The 21087-nt window shown below is 44.2% G+C and overlaps 8 protein-coding genes across 8 annotated transcripts; 6 read left to right on the top strand and 2 right to left on the bottom strand.

Moving 5' to 3' along the window:
• Positions 1 to 275: 275 nt before the first annotated feature.
• Positions 276 to 689, top strand: BGW36DRAFT_359641 (uncharacterized protein; the record flags this gene model as incomplete). Its single annotated transcript, XM_046214092.1, has 1 exon — positions 276 to 689. One exon carries the CDS (start codon positions 276 to 278, stop codon positions 687 to 689), a length of 414 nt encoding a protein of 137 aa, XP_046072568.1.
• Positions 690 to 2620: 1931 nt separating this feature from the next.
• BGW36DRAFT_359642 (putative short chain dehydrogenase/reductase) lies at positions 2621 to 3514 on the top strand (the record flags this gene model as incomplete). Its single annotated transcript, XM_046214093.1, has 2 exons — positions 2621 to 2654; positions 2769 to 3514. 2 exons carry the CDS (start codon positions 2621 to 2623, stop codon positions 3512 to 3514), a joined length of 780 nt encoding a protein of 259 aa, XP_046072569.1.
• Positions 3515 to 4302: 788 nt separating this feature from the next.
• On the bottom strand, positions 4303 to 6703 carry BGW36DRAFT_461772 (glycosyl hydrolase; the record flags this gene model as incomplete). The annotated part of the gene is made up of 2 exons (XM_046222143.1): positions 6163 to 6703; positions 4303 to 5988 (listed from the first exon to the last, which is right to left on the bottom strand). The coding sequence occupies exons 1-2, from the start codon at positions 6265 to 6267 to the stop codon at positions 4303 to 4305; spliced, it is 1791 nt and encodes a 596-aa protein (XP_046072570.1). The 5' UTR covers positions 6268 to 6703.
• Positions 6704 to 6851: 148 nt separating this feature from the next.
• BGW36DRAFT_379597 (putative C6 transcription factor) lies at positions 6852 to 9240 on the top strand. The gene is made up of 8 exons (XM_046216227.1): positions 6852 to 7036; positions 7095 to 7123; positions 7191 to 7265; positions 7342 to 7417; positions 7475 to 8112; positions 8161 to 8322; positions 8374 to 8916; positions 8967 to 9240. Exons 1-8 carry the CDS (start codon positions 6920 to 6922, stop codon positions 9181 to 9183), a joined length of 1857 nt encoding a protein of 618 aa, XP_046072571.1. The 5' UTR covers positions 6852 to 6919; the 3' UTR covers positions 9184 to 9240.
• Positions 9241 to 10260: 1020 nt separating this feature from the next.
• On the top strand, positions 10261 to 11962 carry BGW36DRAFT_427815 (lactose permease; the record flags this gene model as incomplete). The annotated part of the gene is made up of 3 exons (XM_046220458.1): positions 10261 to 10499; positions 10558 to 10866; positions 10915 to 11962. The coding sequence occupies 3 exons, from the start codon at positions 10261 to 10263 to the stop codon at positions 11960 to 11962; spliced, it is 1596 nt and encodes a 531-aa protein (XP_046072572.1).
• An 841-nt stretch (positions 11963 to 12803) lies between these two features.
• BGW36DRAFT_296558 (beta-galactosidase) lies at positions 12804 to 16030 on the top strand (the record flags this gene model as incomplete). Its single annotated transcript, XM_046211283.1, has 3 exons — positions 12804 to 13389; positions 13439 to 14825; positions 14872 to 16030. The coding sequence occupies 3 exons, from the start codon at positions 12804 to 12806 to the stop codon at positions 16028 to 16030; spliced, it is 3132 nt and encodes a 1043-aa protein (XP_046072573.1).
• Positions 16031 to 16756: 726 nt separating this feature from the next.
• On the bottom strand, positions 16757 to 18668 carry BGW36DRAFT_379602 (uncharacterized protein). The gene is made up of 4 exons (XM_046216228.1): positions 18118 to 18668; positions 17769 to 18031; positions 17572 to 17690; positions 16757 to 17505 (listed from the first exon to the last, which is right to left on the bottom strand). The coding sequence occupies exons 1-4, from the start codon at positions 18521 to 18523 to the stop codon at positions 16797 to 16799; spliced, it is 1497 nt and encodes a 498-aa protein (XP_046072574.1). The 5' UTR covers positions 18524 to 18668; the 3' UTR covers positions 16757 to 16796.
• Positions 18669 to 19144: 476 nt separating this feature from the next.
• On the top strand, positions 19145 to 20116 carry BGW36DRAFT_295415 (chaperonin 10-like protein; the record flags this gene model as incomplete). The annotated part of the gene is made up of 1 exon (XM_046211182.1): positions 19145 to 20116. The coding sequence occupies one exon, from the start codon at positions 19145 to 19147 to the stop codon at positions 20114 to 20116; it is 972 nt and encodes a 323-aa protein (XP_046072575.1).
• Positions 20117 to 21087: the final 971 nt, after the last annotated feature.

Below are 21087 nucleotides of genomic sequence, written 5' to 3' on the forward strand. Positions count from 1 at the left end.
CTGACCATTTCATTGGATCGGTATACGCTAGCAAATGGCACAGCGTATATGTGGAGTTGACCGGATCCATCGGAGACATATTGTTAGTTTAGAATCCGATAGCGTACGTCGAAAGCTTATTGTTACTGGAGGTGGTAGAATTTGGCCCCATTCGATACGGCTATTCACCCGCCAATATTACTAAGGAAGACGCTTTCATTTGAGCAGCTCAGCCTATTATATCTCCCCCTAGTCACTACGTTGACATATTCACTTGGAAAGTCAAAGTACTCACAATGCAAACCTCAAGAGACTCTGGGTTTGATCAGGATTATGCAACCGGTAGTCCTTTGCACGATACGGAAAACGATACTCTTTTGAATAGTGGAACATATCCGTCTCAACAATATCGATACCCGATTTTCTCACGTGCAATTCCTAAGAAGCTAGTGGTGCTAGCTTTTATTTCACAATCACTGGTGAACATCATATTATCGATTGCCTGTGTTACTTTGTTTTTATGGGGTCAATATTCATACCCGGGGAATAAAGACAGAGACGACACGATTTTCTACAGCTATGGGGCGACGGAAAAATATATGACACTCGATCACAAATTTGATTATTTGTGGTCTGAGACGGGAAATTCATCTTTGATTAGAATAGATGATTTGGATCAGCAACGAACTGTTGAATCTATTAGCATGTAAGTAATTACGACTGTTTTTCTCCAGCCCTCGAGATTATCAATAAACGCTCCGTTAACGAACTCCAGGTTTCATCAACTACACTGCCTAGTATCGTTAAGGCGAGCTTTACAGCAAGCCAAAGAGGGAAGGGATATTGGAATGGACCAGCATGATAATGCTCATTGGCCGCACTGTCTTGATTATCTTCGACAGGCAAGTTTTACCCGAGATTTGTCATATTTACAGTTGTAATGAAACTAACCGGAAGCGCATTTACTTTACTATTAACAGACAATTTTGTGCTTCGCAGATGATACAATGGAACAACAAGATCTCTTGCTCAATGGAACTAGGTCTAGACTTATCAGCGGCAAACAGGATATAAGGAAATGTCGCCCTCGAGAGCATCTATATACTCTTAGAGCCGAGAAAGGACTTTATGTTCCTCACAGATGAATATAGTAGTGATTATACTTGGATTGATACGTTCAAAAGTTGACTTAAGCAAAAAATTCGTTTTTTTCCTCCAGCCAGTAATTGCGTAGCTACTATGTCACCTAAATTGTCCCAAAAGGATTTTTTCCTATTCATAGGCCCCATAGACAGGTGTACCGATTATGCAAAGCAGTTGATAGAGTTATAAATCCATAACTAAAAATGACTTGATCATACAGCCTCAAGTCATCATCGGGGTTTTTAGATGCTACATATAAAATTTGTCTGTCTATAATTTTGTTACATGTACATATCATTGATGAATACATGCACCATAGGAATCAATTGATATAGAAATATCAAACTACCCTGATAGAAGTGGACAATCTTTGTAACAATTAGTCCTTAAACTCTTGGTGTGTTTAAAGTCAGATGGCTAGTGATTATTTTTAATTCGTATTGAAGATAAACAATCGCTCCACGGTCCCACTTGGATTCATATTGAAATGGATGTCAACAAGGACTAATTTGAAAAGAGACACTTCTCCATCGGGTAATCTACTGTCCAATGTTACATCCGTTCGAACAGAACAGCTCAGAATGATCAAAGACGAATATAACGAAACAGCTTAGCTTGTGACATGCTATAGGTGCGGGTTTACATGTACTAGCAACCTTCATAATCCAATCAGAACCTAATTCATATTATATTTCCCAAGAAATGCTGTCCATGCTACATAGAGCAGTCTGGTGTTAATTTTGGACAAAATATGTAGTCATAATATGTACCGATAGAAGGACAATATGATCTGTGAAATCAATTGATATTTTGCACAATATTGCACCGGCCATTCGATATTACACGGTACATTAAAAATCTAGTAATTCCGTCAAGGGGTGTGGACTTCCTTCGCAAGGTCAACTTCTACTGAAAATTTAGTGAGTGGGATTCAAACTTGGAACTTGAAAAGCAACGCTTGTCTATCGGACGTTGTATTCTGTAAAATGCTAAATCCGTTCAAAAATAATAGATCAGAATCGTTTACAACCGAACACTGAAGCATGATAAAACTGCTCCAGGTGCTGACTCATCTAGTTACGTGCTTCTGGTTGGTTTTCAACACCGCATCCAATGAGAAATTATTTCCCAAGTACAGAATAGCGTCACACTAATGCTAATACGCTAGCCTTGTTAGGGCTTATGCTGTATGTCATTGGATAACGATATACACATTTGACAAGTTGATGTTGATCCATCGCCATCATTGTTACGACGCTTCTCAGTGACATGACATGGAATTTAGTCTATCTTATGATTCTTGATTTTCGGTGTTAAGATTGTATTTCCGACGGATCGGTGTAATCAATGAGCACAACCAGAACTATATAAAGCAGTCCTACAATGGCACGGCTACAAATGTCCGTCAATGGTTTCCATCTAATGTTCCACCTGCTTAAGAAGTTGTCGAACTGATTTATTAAATCACCAGTCACTTTGTCAAAGTGACTTATCAAAAATGGCCAATTTGAAGAGAACTTTCTTGATCACTGGTGAGTGTTGCTACCCCCGATATATATATTTATTGGATTTACTAGCGCGTTGAAATTGAAATCAACTGCTAGACTTTTGGGGATTGGTGTAGCTGACGTTCAATTAATCGAAAGGTGCAAACTCCGGGGTAGGCTATGCCACAGCCCATACTATCGCTGCAAAATCCCCAGACTACCACGTCATCCTAGCCAGTCGTAGCATCACTAATGGGCAGGAAGCTCTCGATGAAATCAAAACCTCATCATCCCTACCCATTAAAGGCACTTTGTCACTAGTCCAGCTTGATGTCACCAATGAGGAATCAATTGCCTCAGCAGTTAAATTGGTGGAGTCTGAGTTCGGCTACCTTGACGTTCTGATAAACAATGCGGCCACTACCTCTGGAGGAACCAAACCTTATACCAGAGAAGGGTTACGGAACTTGTTCGACACCAATGTACTTGGGCCAATGCTGATGCTTCAAGCCTTTCAGCCCTTGCTCGAGAAATCGATATATCGCGATGGAGCGTATGTGATTCAAGTTTCTAGCGGGTTAGGTGCTTTTGCTCAGGCAGACAACCCTAAGAATCCAAATTACCCGCACCCTTTTGACGCGTACCGAATGTCCAAGGCCGCGTTGAATATGATGACTGTGCAAGCGCAGAAAAGTCTCGGTAGAGAGAAAGGATTCAAAATATTCTCTGTTTGCCCAGGTCTTGTACGGTCGAATCTGAGGGGAAAGTCTGAGGAGCAGCGGAATGCCGGGGGTTTGGCCGGGAATCCTCTGGTTTCAGGGAGGGTTATTTTGGGCGTACTCGAAGGAGAAAGAGATGATGCAGTTGGTAAATTCGTGCACGAGGATGGCGTGTACAAGTGGTAAACTTTGACGCTTACAGCTAAAGATATAGACTTGAATGCTCCTTGTGATAGCAAGGAATCGGTTTCCAGACGTATATGTTTGAAATTTAAATTTTCAACACCGATTTCGTTGACTCAAATAAAAAGGTTCCCTAGGACGTCGTGTACCATGTCGATCCCTAGAAATGACTTCATGATATCTTTCATCCCGTTCTAAGATCTTACTTCACAGAGATTAGCGATCTCGTTTAAGGAAGGCTAGAGCCAAATATTTTCCTCGGCTTGCTTCCCGCTAAATACTAAGATTACTCCAACCATTATAAGCCATACAAGATTCTTGAATGCATCAAATCGCTTTCTAATGAATTCTTAATTATAAGACTGTGAATAGAGTCTTCATAGAAGTTAGATAAACGACGACATTTCGGTTTAGATATTCCACCATCCTCATCATTCCACTGTAGAAAGATGCAAGAGCAAAAAGCTAAGAAGCCAAGCCGAACTGCTTCATCAAGAAACGAAGTGTCGTACTCTAGGTGGATGAGACGGTACGTGACAGAGCCTAGAGCGTCAACAAGGATTTCTTTGTCAATTATGTTGTTGGTCGTCGATGTGTAGTTGATGAGAGCGCAAAACTTTCGCATAAAATTCCAAATTGCGATGAGGTTGTGGTCGATATAGTCTAGTAGGATAACCTGGATGTAGCGATAGTGGCTATTAGTTATTCATATGCTTAGGGTCAGAGTTATTTGGGCTATAGTTACTAACTCATTTTATTTAAACTGATATCCTTTCTAGGTTAATTTCCAGTTAATAACCGTAAACAGTATACTCAATGACACCTCCGAAATATTCAGCCTCATGCCCGTTATGGGTGTTGATAATATGGGAGACATTAACTTGAACGTAGCGATATGACCTCTCACTAGCGACAAAATTAGGAATATAGCCGACTTGAGTATTATTTGAGGCGTCCCCAATATCCTCATAGCTGGTACCATCGACTGAGCCCATGACTGTTAATTGATAATAGGTCTCGCTTCCCTGGACCATTCTAGTGGTCAGATCCACCTGAGTAATTTTAAGACTATCACCTAAGTCAACTGTCAAGGTGAATGGATAACCAGATGGAACAAAATAAGCAGATGGATCATCATAAATGCCGTCATTTACGTAAGTTATATTGGTACCGCCAGGTGGATTTGGGGTCACACTTTTTCCAACCGAGAGGATTTTTCCACTCTGTATCCCAAAAACCCCCACTTTATTACTATTAGCAAAGCCTGGTAGTAGGTATCCTGTCTTCTGGTAAAACTTGTAGTATGCAGAGCCTTCGTCGTTTGGGGCAAAAGAAATCGGAAGCATGTATTGCCGATTCTCACCATCCACCGGGGACCAGCTTGCCCCCCATCGATCCGACAGCATGGCGTAGGAGTTACCGACTTTGTTGATAACCCCAGACTGTGAGCCATACGTTGCGGCATCAGCTGGCTCACGAGCTTCGCTCCACGCTGATGGGATTGATTTCGAGGTAATGTAAAGAGGCTGAGATGGATACCAGCCTGCGGCACGAGACGTGAACAAATAGTAAGTTTCATCGACTTTAACCATGGCAGGTGCTTCGCGGTACTGATTAACATAGACCGTATTGACAAGTTTGTCTACAGCCGTCCAATTGGATGTTAACTGAATGACGGTCATGTTCGTATTGACGCCAACGGCTGAAATAAGATAGGCCGACATGGCAGGATCATTGTCGACAAAGACAGTCATGTCGCGCGAGTCATATCCGAGAGGTCTATAGGCGCCGTGGAAGCTCCAGTTACTATTGGGCCGGCCACTCGCGCACGCGACCTGAGCAAGATCATAGTTGATAGCATTTTCCAGATGCGCCCACATAACAACCTCTCCCGTGTCCGGGTTCTGGTTAAATGTAGCGCGCTCCAAATGACAGAGGCTACCTTCAATAGAGGCGCAAATTGTTTGAGACGTGATAACTACCCGGTCTTCATTGAAGTTGTACCCGTCCCTGGAAGACTGTTCTTGGATGTAGAATGTTCCAGTGCCGTTCTCGATGTAGTTGTATCGATAATACAACCCATGCGCCTTGATATTGGACTTACCAAGATATGAAGATACCTGGGTATTATCATAAATTGCGTATTCGGCTTCCTTCGGCGAGAATGTAGTTATGTAGACTTCATTCGATGTATTCTGAGCAGAGGTGACCCGATAGACGTATTGTGTTATTGCCAGGTTATAATCGTCATAGGTATTGCCAGAAACATTAGCAATTGTTGAGAAATCGGTCGATCTCTCTAGTCTTCTCTGCACAATATAAGAACCCGCATTGGTGTTAGCAATATCCCAGCTTAGTTTGACGTTATTGACATCAGCGAGTTGCTCAGACGAAATGGCTGGATAGCAAGACCTTGCTGAGCGGCCGCCGGAGAAAAAAAAACAGAAAAAGTGCGAGTATTTTAGGATAATTGTCACCTGAGGACGATTTCAACTTTTCACGGTTTGTAGCAGTAAGGAGGTTGGGGAGATGGGCGTATCTTTTATAGCTATGACGGTTGGTATTGGTAGAGCCTGACAGTTTTTCATTACAAAGCCAAACTAAAAATACCAGGTACAGTATAAGTTAAAGTTGTGCCTAAAACATTTTACCTTGCTCGGGCAAAGCATTTCCCACATGTCTGATAGTATGGGATAAAGTTTGTTATTCAACACGCTGGAACGCGCAGAGACGTCAACGCCATTGCCAGAAAGCATCGGGAGAATTTTCTAGGGCATCGCCTGGGAGCAGCGGTGTGCTAGGCATTGGTGGATAGCGGATAGAGGGCCTAACATATCTTCCTGCCATTGTGATCAGAGCTCCCTAAACTTGATCCTCAAAATAACCCGATTAAATGTACTTGTCCTCGCAGTGAGCTGGAGGAGGGTGAGGTATCAACTGATGCAACAGTTGTCCGTTGCGCATTTAGATATTGATTCAAGTAAATCAGTTCCTCGTTTCTTCAAATTACCCTGTACTTTTTACCAATGTTTGCTCGCCTTAAATTTCATTCCTCCGCATCTCATATTCTTTCCTTCGGACATTGTTGAAAAACTTGAAATATGTAATTAAACTTTATCGTCCCCCCTCTTCGCGAAATTAATACATACAACCTGACCAAACAAAGAGTATGTTTGTAAAAAGCTTCCAGTTCAATGGTGTGGCATGAAGAAATGTTGATACGCCGATAAAAGTGGCAATCACCGGCCGGGGTTATCGGAGCCGAGTAGCCGAGCGTCTGCATGAAGTCGTCGTATTCAAAATTTCCCCGCATCACATTGCCAATCGTAGTGGCCGGTGGGGTATGCTATTGGGCCGCCACTATATTAGCTCCTTGGATGGAGTAAAACTTCAGTATCACAAATCGGCATGCATGGCCAGCAGACAGGCTGTAGTAGTTCTTCAATTTGTTTCCGTTCGTTGGAAATCATAATGGACATCGGTGGAGAACCCGAGTCGCGGAAGCGCAAGAGAACATCTCATGCCGTAATTCATTTCAGGCTTCACCATTGGCGGCATATAGGACTGACAGCTATTTTGGCAGTGTGATGCTTGTCGCCTTCGGAAAGTTCGGTATGTAGAGAATATACACCAACCATCAAGGGTCATGGCACGGCTCATTTTGACTGTCTTTTATCAGATGTGATGGCAGGCAACCATGTTCTACCTGTGCATCTGCCGGTGAGGAATGTGGTTACGGTGTTGAGGCCATGCCGTGAGTTATTCTACCAAAATCAATGATCTCTAGCCGCTCGGGGTAAGGTCTTAATTGTTGACACAACGTTGGTCAGCAAGAACAAATCGGATGTAATTTTAGACGTTGCTTTGCGCTCGGAGAGTATGCTTCAGAAATTGTCTTTGCAGCTGGTAAGTGCTTCCGGAAATAAGTCAAATAGTTCTCAGTAACGGCTTATCATCATATAGCAATCAATAATAGGATCCAAAATTCCCGTCGACATACAAGGGGTTACATCTCCCCTAGCTTTCATCTCTCCAGCGACCAATGAATCCAATCATCAATTGGACAGCCCAGCAGACCATATCTCCAACGCAATCCTCTCTCAATTTCACTCTTCCACCACAGAATCAATCCTCACTTGGCCACATCTTCAGGACTTTCATGCCTTACGTCAAAACTACAGCGGATCAGTCTTCCATCTGGAGAGCCTACGGCCACCGCTCAAGCATCGAACAGCTGGAATAGTACCGTATGCGAGTAAGTCAGAGGTAGAGTGTATTTTACAGAGTTTCGAGCGGAATATCAATTTTTGGTACCCAACCCTGTCAAGAGCTACTGCCATAATGGTCCAGCAGCAGATACTCTCCAATAATCTTGATGAAGACATCAGCTCCTGTTTATCTATATTAGTGATGGCACTAGGCTGTGCAAGTGAGCTTGTTCATTCCGCGACGGTGGATACGATCGAAAAGTCTACATATTCGGAGCAGCGAGATCGATGGCAGCTGATTAGTGCACTTTACTTCGATTATGCATTTAAAAGAATTCACCTAGCACAGGCAGAATGTACCACAGAAGCAGTACAATGTTTGTTCTTCACCGCGTGTGTGGCCTCGAAATTCGATAAGAAATAAACGTTAACAAATATCAGCCTATTCTTTGCCTTCCTTCAGCGGCCCATACAAGCGTGGTCATTTATTAGCGCCACTGCGAGCAAGTGCCGTCTCCTTCTGTCTTACCATACCTCAGAAGTTTCTACGGACTCGATAGAATGTCTGCGCCGAATCTTTTGGTCATGCTATATTTTGGAAAGGTCACTCTATATCGGTTCCAACTGAGTGTGTTCGGGTCTAATAGGCAGCAGTGACTACCTCGCAGAGCTCTCGGCTCTTCCTCAGACAGGAATCGCTGAGATCGAGTCCTCTATTCCATTGCCGGGTGAATACCATACTCATGCATCCTCAGTTGACGAAGAGAACTCGTCGCTATATTTTCTTGCCTGTATTTCTATGCGTCGACTACTCAACCGAGTTCACGAACTCCTGTACGCCAGGAAAGGAGGTGTAGCATCCGACATCAACCAATTCCCATCGGTGGTGGTGGAACTTGATAATCAATTGGAGAACTGGAAGGTTCTCTTGCCACTTCCTTTTCAGTTCTCCATGAATAAAGAAATTATTCCCTCAGCAGAGGGAGGTTTTCTCCGCCAACGCTACCTAACATGTAAAAGCGTCATTTACCGACCATATCTGACGTGGGCTCTATCATTAACAGCACGAGGGGACTCCATCCCACCCATCGTCTCTGACGGATGTACGACCTGTTTAGATGCATGTTGCTTACATGCAGAGAATTTGAGTGGTTTTCCTCAGACAGTCATGGTGGACACGTGGATCTGTTCACTTTCGTACGTTCCCTTCTCATCTCTATCTCGTCTGCCTGCTGACTTGGTATTAGGATGGCTTCCGTCATGCTTATCGTCTTAGCAATCTCTCGAGAGGATTCCCTTCGAAGATGTCTCCCATTTGGGGTTGTGGAAATCGGACCAAATATCAGCAAACATCTCACGCAGTGGATACAAATTCCGATGCAGGGGCTGTCTCCCAGTGTTATGCGAAGTATCAAATTAATTGAAGACGTGAATTCATCTCTTCGAACAATTTTAGATAGTTAGATTTACCTCCTTTATGATATAAAAACGGAGATGCATACCCAATGCTCCTCCTCAAATGGTAATATGATCATTCTGTAGATTAAAACCATTCATGCGTCTCAACTAGAGCGAAAAATGCTCTAAGGGCCTTAAGTTCTGCATCGTATAAGATATCATAGCCTCTACCAAACTGGGAAGGTATTTGGCCTGTACATTTTCGAGGTCGTTTCAATGTTGTCTTGGGAAATCCGTTTCACTCAGGACTTTAGACTTGAAGAAGAGAATTAAGGTTACTTTCGCGGATGTCGGAACCGAGGTTATTAGTTACCCCTTTCAATTTAGCACATCGGCATTTGAGCGGAAAATTGTTACTGCTTAAAATTTATCCACCAGGTCAAAGCATTCTTGCATAGCGAATACCTGGTGGCGTTTTTATTTCTGGTCTCGCTTAGACGACAGCCAACTAACTGTGCCTACTGTCTCCGGCGGGGTTATACAGGCAACACAGATGCAGCCAGTAATAAAATGAGCGCACAGAAGAAACATCACATGATAATTTACGATCCAGGTTCAAAAATATTGTGTGGAAATAAAAGCCCTATTGTCGGACCGGTCTCCGAAGCTGTAATCGAGATGTTTAGGGATATCAGCAGCACAAGCAAATCGATTCAGGAGACATTGTTCAGAACAAAAGGGCTACGGTAAAACATAGATGCTCTATATTCGTCCGAGCCATCGAGCGAAAGAGAGGAAGGCTTCATGTAGCGCACCCCACAAATGTAGAGCATCTCGAAATGGCGGTCTTTGTTGAATCCGACATCCCCGATATTGTTACCTTTCTTTTAGCGCGTGCTTAAATTTCTTTTCTCCGTGGGGTAATGCATGGCTTTAGCTTAATTACGGCCAAGGCTTAAGCGCTTCGCTCTTTATGGTCCTCTTTGATTGGGCCTGGCTTTTTCTGGTGCTCTAGACAATTTATCTTCTAAGGTCATGGGAAGGGATATAAGTAGACGTGGTAGAGGTGCATGATTACAAGACCTATACACAAGAAATTGCGGACGGACTTTCGAAAATTTGATTCAAGGCACTCTGTCTATCATGACTACTGAAGTGAAAAATGTGCAGCTGGGTGCTGAACAGCATGAAACTGTTGAGGAAATTGAGGTTAGAGTGGCACATGATGCAGTCAACTCCAAATATAATCCTTTCACTCGGTCCATGTATCGTCTCTATGTCTGTCTTCTTGTTGCCTACCTGTGCGGCTGTCTGAATGGCTATGATGGCTCTCTGATGGGCGGTCTTAATGCCATGACCACATACCAAAGCTTCTTTCATATGTAAGTCTCACTTCCTTTGGCGCAAATTTTTAGAAAATAGTTCTGACCCAAATAACAGGCAGTCTGCTGGATCTTCCACCGGTCTTGTATTCGCCATGTACAATATCGGCTCTATTCCTGCTGTCTTGCTCACCGGGCCTATAAATGACTATTTTGGCCGTCGGATGGGTATGTTTACCGGAGCCACGATTATCATTATTGGGACATGTATACAGGCTCCATCTATTAATAAGGGCATGTTTCTTGCCGGACGTTTCATTCTTGGCTTTGGTGTGAGCTTTTGCTGCGTCAGTGCCCCATGCTACGTTAGTGAGATGGCTCATCCAGCCTGGAGAGGAACACTCACCGGGTTGTACAACACCACATGGTAGGTAAGTCATTCACAGTTGTCCGTCCAGTAACTAATTATCGATAGGTATATTGGCTCCATTTTGGCTGCCTGGGTCGTCTATGGATGTGCCAAACTTGACAGCTCATATTCATTCCGCATCCCTATCTGGTGTCAGCTTATCTCTTCCGTCTTTGTCGCAATTGGAGTTTGGTTTATTCCTGAATCCCCTCGATGGCTAATGGCCCATGATCGAACCGAAGATGCTACTGCAGTCCTTGCCAAGTATCATGGGGAAGGTGATGCAAATCATCCCATAGTGCTTTTGCAAGTCAAAGAGATGCAGCGTAGCATTATCACTGATGGGTCGGATAAGGCTTGGTGGGACTACCGTGAGCTATATACGGGACACTCAGCACGCCATCGTTTAATCTGTGCTATTGGTATGGCATGCTTCGGCCAGCTCTCAGGAAACAGCGTTACCAGCTATTATCTCCCAGTCATGCTAGAGAATGCAGGTATTACGTCCGAGAGTCGAAAACTTCTTCTCAATGGAATCTATTCGCCTCTTTCATTCCTCGGCGCCATCCTTGGTGCACGAATGACAGATACTATAGGTCGTCGTCCTCTTCTTATTTACTCGCTGCTTTTCTGCTCGGTTTCATTTGCAATCATTACCGGGACATCAAAGATAGCAACTGAAGACCCTTCTAATACCTCCGCCGCTAACACAACCATTGCCTTTATTTACTTGTTTGGAATTATCTTCTCTTTTGGATGGACGCCTTTGCAGTCTATGTACATTGCGGAGTGCTTAACAACAACAACGCGTGCGAAGGGTACCGCTGTGGGAAACCTGGCCTCCGCTATCAGCAGTGTGATCATCCAGTACAGCTCTGGTCCAGCATTCGAAAACATCAAATACTACTTCTATCTGGTTTTTGTTTTCTGGGACCTTATCGAGATTGTATTTATGTATTTTTACTTTCCCGAAACCAAGGATCGCACTTTGGAGGAACTGGACGAGGTCTTTGAGGCTCCGAACCCTGTAAAACGCAGTCTCGTCAAGCGTGATGCCGGAACTGTGCTTCGCACTATGCATGTTGAAGCTGATGAAAAGGCTGTCGGCGTCTAACTTGATAGTTTAGTATTACTGGCGGTACTGGGAAATGGGTGATGTGCAGTTGCTTTAGTGATATTTCCAAGGTGGCTATCACCGGACAAAACTGAATGCTTAAAGTTCAATCCTGTGATACCGCTAATCTCTGACTCAAAAACGACTTATTGATTGATTGATTTACGCGTTGCCCTCAGAACCCTTTATAATACCCAATAAAGCCCCCAATTCCTCGTTTCTAGACCCTCGTCAGTACTTCACCTTGTGGTCGAGATTTAACACCGAGCTAAGATCTACATCAGCGGCTGTTGCTACATAAACCTGCCTCATCCAAAACTTTGGTTCTGCCACAAATCCTCAATCCGTCCTCGCTCGCCCCGCGCGTCCTATAAGTCCATATAATAAAAGCCCAAACAGTGCCTAACCTAAAGAAACTGCCCCCTATAATCCTATAATTAGATGAACGTATCTACATTGCTTAATGTTATCTATATCTCATTTACCATCTAAGAGGTGATCAATTGATCTAGTTAATATATATAACACTACATGTGTACCCCACTAGTTGACGTCTGTGTCAGCCTTCTCTAGTCGGACCGGGCTCCCCGAGCGGTCTGGGTCGAAATCGAAGCCTGTCACCTGTGCTATATGGCAATCCCAATTTCGGACCGAAACTCCCCGGAAAGCGGGGGTCATAAGTAATATCACCAGTGGGCCATTTCATACTGGAATACGTAGTGCCATGAGATCGTCATTTGAAGGCAATAGAGCAATGGAAAGCATAAGAAGCGGCTGTTTCTTGGGCTTTATATAATTCAAAAGTTATCGTTTGCACCCATCTTGAGCATATAGAACCAAGATGACGGAAAAACAGACCATTAACGACTGGGAAAACCCTAGAGTTCTCGAGCGCAACCGCCTAAAACCGCGGGCTTATTTCCTCCCCAACACTTTCATCTCCCTCAACGGTAATTGGGACTTTAATTATGCAGCCTCGCCTCTACTTGCTCCACAGCCGAAAACGGATTCTAATTCAGATGTCACTGCAAAGGAAGCAACAATTTGGAAGCCCATTGCTGTGCCGGGGCATTGGCAGTTGCAGGGTTATGGCCGCCCGCACTATACAAATGTTATTTTCCCTTTTCCTTGCTGCCCTCCACATGTACCAAGCGAAAATCCAACTGGTACATATCGGAGAACATTCTTCGTTCCCCCAGAATGGGACAAATCTTGTCAACTGCGACTGCGCTTCGATGGAGTAGATAGTGCTTACCATATCTGGGTCAATGGCATAGAAGTGGGATATGCGCAAGGTAGCCGGAACCCAGCAGAGTTTGATATTTCAAAATTAGCGAGGCGCGGCGAAAGTAATGAAGTCCTTCTTCGTGTCTACCAGTGGTCGGATGGGTCCTACATCGAGGACCAGGACCAATGGTGGCTATCTGGTATTTACCCATCCTAGCCTATCCTCGCATTACCTGCTGATCGATATAGGCATCTTCCGAGATGTGACCCTCATTGCATTCCCATCCATTGCACGCATCGAAGATTTCCGTGTTAGGACAGAGCTAGACAAAAGTTATATTGATGCAGAACTCAAGGTGTCCGTTGATTTGACTGTCACCGTACCGAGCACCGTTACAGTCACGCTCTTTGACACTTCGGACCGCGAAAAGCGCATCGAATCCCAAAGTGGCATCTTTAAAGACAAACAAGGAACCTTAGATTTTGCTCTAAAAGTGTCTGATCCCAAAAAGTGGACTGCGGAGACACCCGATCTCTACAACATTGAGATCTCCATAACCACCACAGACGATGTAACAGAACTGCAGAAAATATCCCACAGAGTTGGGTTTCGGCAGGTCGAGATTATCAACGGAAACATTGCCGTGAATGGCGTCCCAGTTCTCTTCCGTGGCGTAAACCGTCACGACCACCATCCTCTCTTCGGACGTGCAGTTCCACTATCGTTCCTCCGAGACGATCTCTTGCTCATGAAGCGTCATAACGTCAACTCCGTCCGATGCTGTCACTATCCTTCCCATCCAAAGCTATTTGAGCTATGCGATGAGCTCGGACTGTGGGTTATGGACGAGGCCGATCTGGAATGCCATGGATTCTACGACGCAGTGGCCCGCCCGCTCGACATCCCTGAGTCAATGGATTATGAACAGCGCAAAAAGCTTACTTTTGAAGCTGCTGCGCAATTCACCTCGAACAATCCAGAATGGAAAGATGCGTACCTCGACCGCGCTATACAATTAGTCCAGAGAGACAAGAACCACAGCTGCGTGGTGATTTGGTCGTTGGGTAACGAGGCCTTCTATGGGCAGAACCATAAGGCGATGTACGACTACATCAAAGGCGAGGACCCCAGCAGGCCAGTGCACTACGAAGGTGATGCTAAGGCGCTATCCGCCGATATGTTCTCTTTTATGTATCCATCCGTAGAGAGAATCATCCGTCTTGCAAACGAGGAAGGGGATAGTTTCAAAAAGCCGATTGTACTCTGCGAGTACGCCCATGCAATGGGAAATGCACCTGGTGGGTTAGAAGAATATATGGAGGCTTTCCGACAACATCGTAGATTACAGGGAGGCTGGATTTGGGAATGGGCGAACCATGGTCTCTGGGACGAAGAGAAGGGATATTACGGCTATGGTGGGGACTTTGGTGACTTTCCAAATGATGGAAGTTTTGTTCTCGATGGGCTCTGCTTTAGCGATCATACTCCGACACCTGGGCTCGTTGAGCTGCGCAAGGCTTACGCACCTGTACATGGTTGGGTCAGTGATGGCACAATCCATATCCAAAACCGACATGACTTTGTCAGCCTTGATGAAATCCGCGCGACCTATAAAGTCGAGGTTATGGACGAAGAGTAAGTGCCAACCTTTTTCTTCCAGTTTTATCTAATATGGGAATAGTTCTAAGGTGGTCGCGGCGGGAACCTTCGATTTGCCTAGAATCAAAGCCGGGCAGACAGGACAGCTGGCACTGCCATACAACATCCCGCGTGCTAAATCAGGTGAAATTTGGCTGACAGTCATATTTACGGTTGGCGCTTCCGTATGGGCAGAGGCCAACTTTGAAGTAGCCAGTTTTCAAGCCCGCCTCGATGAAGGCTCATCATTCCTGGCGGGAGGAACATTATCCACACCTAAATTTGCCCTTATATGTTATGTAGAACCGACTCGCCATGTCGTAACCGGAGCAGCATTCAACCTGTCATTCTCTCGTACAACTGGCAGCCTGACAAGCTGGAAGACCCAGGGCCAAGAGCTCCTCTCCCCAGACTCTAAAGGCACCTCACTAAACATCGGGTTTTGGCGGCCTCCAACAGACAATGACGTTCCATGGGATCTGCTAGAATGGCGACGTTACGGTCTCGATACGGTTGAGTCTCAGTTACGCTATATGAATGTGGAGCAAATCAATGAAACGACTATCAAAATAGTCACGGAGACATACCTCACACCTCCCATTTTAGCCTGGGGATTCCACGCTACAACTACCTATCAAGTCACTGGCGATGGAGCTATAAACATTAAGGTGCACCTGAAACCTGAGGGACGTATACCCAAAGACCTGCCGCGAATTGGGCTCAATCTCCGTCTTGCGGATGAGTTGGACAATGCGAGCTGGTTTGGTCTAGGCCCTGGAGAGGCATATGCCGACAAAAAGCGTGCTCAGAAGGTGGGTATTTACAGCGCAAACACGGCTCAGCTTCATACGCCCTACGAAGTACCCCAAGAAGGCGGAAACCGCATGGAGACGCGCTGGTTGAGGGTCAGAGATGGACGGGGAAGGGGATTACAGGTCCAAAGGCAGAAGGTGGGTAGCGATAAAGATACCACCACGCTGTTCCAATGGGTTGCGACTAGATATAGTGCCGAGGCAATTGAGAAAGCATTGCATGCGTGCGACCTCGTTCCAGAAAAGGTTGTCAGAGTGAGACTAGATGTGGAGAGTTGTGGTGTTGGAACAGGTGCTTGTGGACCTCGGACTTTGGACAAGTATCGTGTTCCCTGCGAGGAAAGGACGTTCTCTTTTACTCTCCAGCCTTATAGTTCGGGTGGGCTCTAGACTAGACTGGGTATTTAGAGGATGAAGATGAAACATAGAATATATATAAGATAATTTGCATGATACAAGTGAGAGTTTCATATATCGCATACATCAACATTAAATTAATGATGGTATCTAAAGGAACCCAAAGGCGGAATCTAAGAATACATGGGACCACGGATTATAGGATAGTCTAATCTTGTTTCAGGCGACACCAATTCGGAGCTAATATTGAGTCATTGGATATATCGTAAATAAATCAATTTATATTTCAAAAAATTGATGTCCCATTTTACGTGGGTGCTAATACTTATTCAGAGTAATTCTAGACCAAGTGAAAAGTATCGACACACATACATGTATGTTGGCTATATGAAACAAATAGATGCGACTAACGATGGCCGTGATCAAATCCGTCGCCACTTTTACGCTTTATACATGACTAATCACCCATGGATCACTGATCACTGAGTAGACGTAAATACGAAGTCCGTCGGTCTCCTTGTACGCGGCTAGAGAAATAAAAAAAACAGTGCGTTAGTGAGTCATTCAACGCTGGAATAAGGACTTCACAACAAAGGCTTGATATTTATGGGCCACGGCGTAAAGAAAATTGGGGACAGTCATACCTTTCAGTACAACCGAATCGACCAAACTCTCGCTCCAAGTCCGACTCTTGAGCTTCTTCAAAGGCCTATGGGCTAATATGCTTTTGTAGAGTGTAACAGTATTCAGGATCTATTTGAGCGAAGCAGAGTATAAATAGTTGATAATTTTTACTTGTTTATGAGTCAAATAGTGAGTATCTATTCAAATGACGCAACTCAGAACCAAAAGCTTCCTCGCACCATAAAAATTCCTTGATCAACGTCTCGAAAGCTTCAAAGGTTGATATACCCATGAGTGCAATGACTCGTGAAAGACAATTCACAAAGGAGGTCCGCAATGTTTCTGAGATACATGGCGAACAAGCAGCAACCGTAGATATCCATAGAAGCAATATTCTTGCGTCTGAGCTATGACTTTCCTTGATCCATTCAGATATAATACCAGACTTCTGAAACATGTCTTGAAGTTTCAGTCCGTAGATCAAACCCGATTCCAGCTCGTCGTCAAACCGATATCGCAGGTTAAGCAGGAATAATATTCCCGCGAGACGCACGCTTTCTCGTTGTCGCAAGTGTAACTCGTCATGTACAGCTGCACGGGGCAGAGAGAAAAAGGCATGCATCATGGGAGAGAGGCTGAAGATTGCGAAATGGGCACGGTGAGTGTCATGATGATGAGCAATAGTGGTGATCTCGTGCAGTTTGCATAGAATAAAGGTCACTACTCGGCTCTCTGTTATCGAAGTAAATATATGCTCTGAGGAAAGTTCTCTTTGTTCCAAAGGCATGGTGAGGGTTGGTAGATTGCTTTGTGCTGCTAGTTGCGGGTAGGGTGGAGGAAAGCGAGGAGAAGAGTCAGCTCGGAAACACCCGTTTACATCTATCCTAGGAGATGTTAGAATGCGACCAGTTTTGAATTTTAAATTTCTAATTTCGAGTTTCAATACTTACCAAAATAGGGCCAATCGAAGAGATGGTAACGTCAGACTATCCTCGCCGCCACGCAAGCGTATTATCTCAGACAGCCCATCAGCATGGACTTTGAATAAACTGATATTTCCAATTAAGTTCTGTAGAATTTTCAGTCAGCACTATACAAGCAGTGGTAAAATATTTTCATATTATGCTAGGTCATTTCAATAACATACAGCGTACGCCGCCATAGCCAAAACAGTAATAACAACTTCATCGGTCGTACATGTGAGCGGATTATCAAGTTTTTGTTGAAGAGACTGCGTTGTAATCAAGGAATATCTCACGTCCTCCCCTCGATCGTTGTCGGATCGGAGATAGTGTACGAGATGCCAGGCTGATGAAGCTAGCATTTGGGAAATTGCAATGGTTTCTCGAGCAATGCTAAGGAAACCGATGGTATTGAGTGCACGAAATTTGGGGCATGTTCCGTCATAGGCTGTATTACTGTCAGCTCCACCCCAGAATTTTCAGAGACGTTTGGTGGAGTTGAATCAATCTTATAGGAAGGCAAAGGACACAAACCGTGATCCCAGAGCTGATGCGATCTATAGCTCAGTCCAATATCAAACGAAACAAACGGATCAAATCGATGAGCACTCAGTGCGGTAACGAGACTCGGTATTAGCTGATTTCGGCCATCCTCATCGTCTTGTCGTAAGAGCTGGGTAGAAGCTCTTACATCGGAGCTCGGTGTATGCGCACCACGTGGCGAAACCAAGGTCTGGCTGTTCTCGAGCAATGGTGTGACATCCAACTCAATGATATTCTTTCTACGTGGAGAAGTACGCGGATATAGACGATTATGTTCGAGCTGTGGGTGACTGCGAATTAAATGACGAGTTTGTGCGTCTGCTCGCTCTCCCGGGTTCGTGACGGGCACAAATACAAAGTTTCGACGAGAAGTGGGTGTGTTTCTCTCTTCTGCCATTTGATCTTGACCAACTGGTAGACTAATCTAGGTAGGCAAGTCCAATTTAGCCGACGCTAGGATCATTGCTGAGGTTTTGAGTCTGCTACATTTCGAACTTTCCGTCCTTTGACTTGCAGGATCGCAGAAATCAATGATAGCCAAGGTTGTCGTCCCATGGTGGCGTTGAGAACTAAACTGGAAGCGATTTAGCGTATATGCATGTACTGGGATGGGAATTTGCCATTTCGGTTTAGTCTGTTTGTCCGCCACTGCAGGGCTTTCTGATTCGTCCACGCATATGATTTTCTCGACTATAACAGCAAAATAAAGGGAAATGCATACATGCTAAACGAAACAAACTTGTCAAAGAAAAAAAAACTGAAGTATGGTAGTAATTAGCATATGGATTACTAATTGTTGAGTCGATGACGTTTGTCATACTCCCCCCAACGAAGAGAAAGCACTCTCAAGTATAAATAGAGTCGATGGCACCCGGACGCCATGGAGACTTACCAGATCATTCACAATTCGCCTGTTCGCTGCAACATCTATTCATATGCTTTTATATCCGACACTTATTTTATTCAACTTAACCTTTGATACATCAAAACCTGTTACTTGAGCGCCGACATGTCTACTATGGAAGCTATCGTCATATCCAAATTTGGCGGCCCGGAGGTCTTCGAGTATCAACAAGTCCCCAAGCCTACACCCGCTCAAGGAGAAGTCCTCATCCAGGTCAAAGCATTCGGACTCAATCATGCCGAAATGCACATGCGAAAAGGTGAATGGGATGAATGGAACCCCATCACCGGACTTGAATGCGTCGGCGTTGTCGAATCATGTCCAGGAAATGAACTACCTATAGGAAACAAAGTAGTCGCAGTCATGGGAGGCATGGGTCGCAACCGTCCAGGTGGATACGGCCAATATGTGACCGTGCCGGTCTCGAATGTCAGTCCTATTGAGACATCACTACCGTGGGAAGACCTCGCCGCACTGCCAGAGGTTTATTCAACCGCATATTCCTGTATATTCACAATACTTGACGTGAAGCCAAAAGAAAGGCTACTTATAAGAGGAGCAACTTCTACAATCGGTCAGGCCGCCGTGAATCTCGCCGTCAATGCAGGAGCCAGTGTCACGGCGACCACAAGGCGCAAGGAACGATTTGAGGTGCTGAAGAAAATGGGTGTAGAAGAATCAAAAATTGAACAGACACAATTAGCATCACAATTCCCCGCAGAGCACACATTCGATAAAGTCCTGAACTTGATCGGCAATAGCGTCTTATTGGAATCGATCAATCTCACTCGTACCGGTGGTCGAATGCTACAAGCTGGGTGGTTGGGTGGTCTGGCGCCGGTACCAGATTTCAATCCTATGGTACAGATGAAGTCCGGTGTTCAATTTTGTTTGTTTCATAGTAAAGTATTGGGATCCGAAGATTTCCCTTTGTCTGCAATACCGTTACAGGAGATAGTGCGGAAGCTGGAGAAGGGGGCATGGGATGCAAAACCGACATATTGTTTTGAGTGGAAGGATATTCAGAAGGCGCATGAGATACTTGATTCGCACGATGCTGGAGGAAAGATTGTAATTAGACATTAAATTCTTCATAATTTTTAGTAATCTTGTTATTCTCACGACATTCAGACATGTGCATCGTGAATCGAGGGATAATGCATTCCCCTACTTTTGTTGTTTTCCCCCGGATACGACGCATAAGTATAGAATTATGGAACGCATAAAATAAGAAAGAATATTTTAACCTCGTAAAAGGATTTTATGCATTGACATAAGAAATGGTTTTGTGCTCAATACTGTGGATATATCTTCATAGAAGAGATCACATTGTCCGGCCTCCTATGGAAGGACATATATATTAGAGCTAGTTAAAACATAACTAAATATTTCGATACAGAACAAACAAGAATCCTACATATACACCTGGAGGACTGTAAAATATTTGTTATACCAGTAATATAGTGTTGAAGGTCTACATTTCCTATTTGCCTTTAAAGTTTGAAAAATTCAATTTTTCGTGAACCTCATTTCTGTACAATCATTAAATACTCTCCCAGTCTATGTCCACTTTCAGCTTCACATTCGTCTGGTCTTAAAATGGGGGCTTGAAATCTCGAGGCTAATAAACCCAATATTGATGTCAACTAATGCGTCTGACTACACAGACAGTTTTTTCACATAAACAACTAACCTTTCTTTACCATGGTCTGATATTTTAGTGCTACAGATCATCTTTCCTTTCCTATCAGAGGCTTCTGATATGATATATTTTTTAGCCATTCAGTAATACAACAAAGATTCAAAGATATTTCACATTATTGTATACTACACGTCTGGTTGTAAATACCTCACATTTTGGAGCAAGCCATCCGAGTCGGTGTTACTTAAGTATCGGTCTGTTCCGTAGCATTTCCTTCCCCAAAATGAAAGGGGTTAGATATACTCTCTATGCGTTTCAACTTTTTAGAGTTCATGGTGTTTCCAATGAGGTAAATATGCGCATTTTTAAAGAACTATAATAATGCAAGTCCGAGCTGGCAATTAATGAATAAAAG

This window comes from Talaromyces proteolyticus, assembly GCF_021365285.1.
Source record: "Talaromyces proteolyticus strain PMI_201 chromosome Unknown BGW36scaffold_6, whole genome shotgun sequence".
Classification (NCBI taxonomy): domain Eukaryota; kingdom Fungi; phylum Ascomycota; class Eurotiomycetes; order Eurotiales; family Trichocomaceae; genus Talaromyces; species Talaromyces proteolyticus.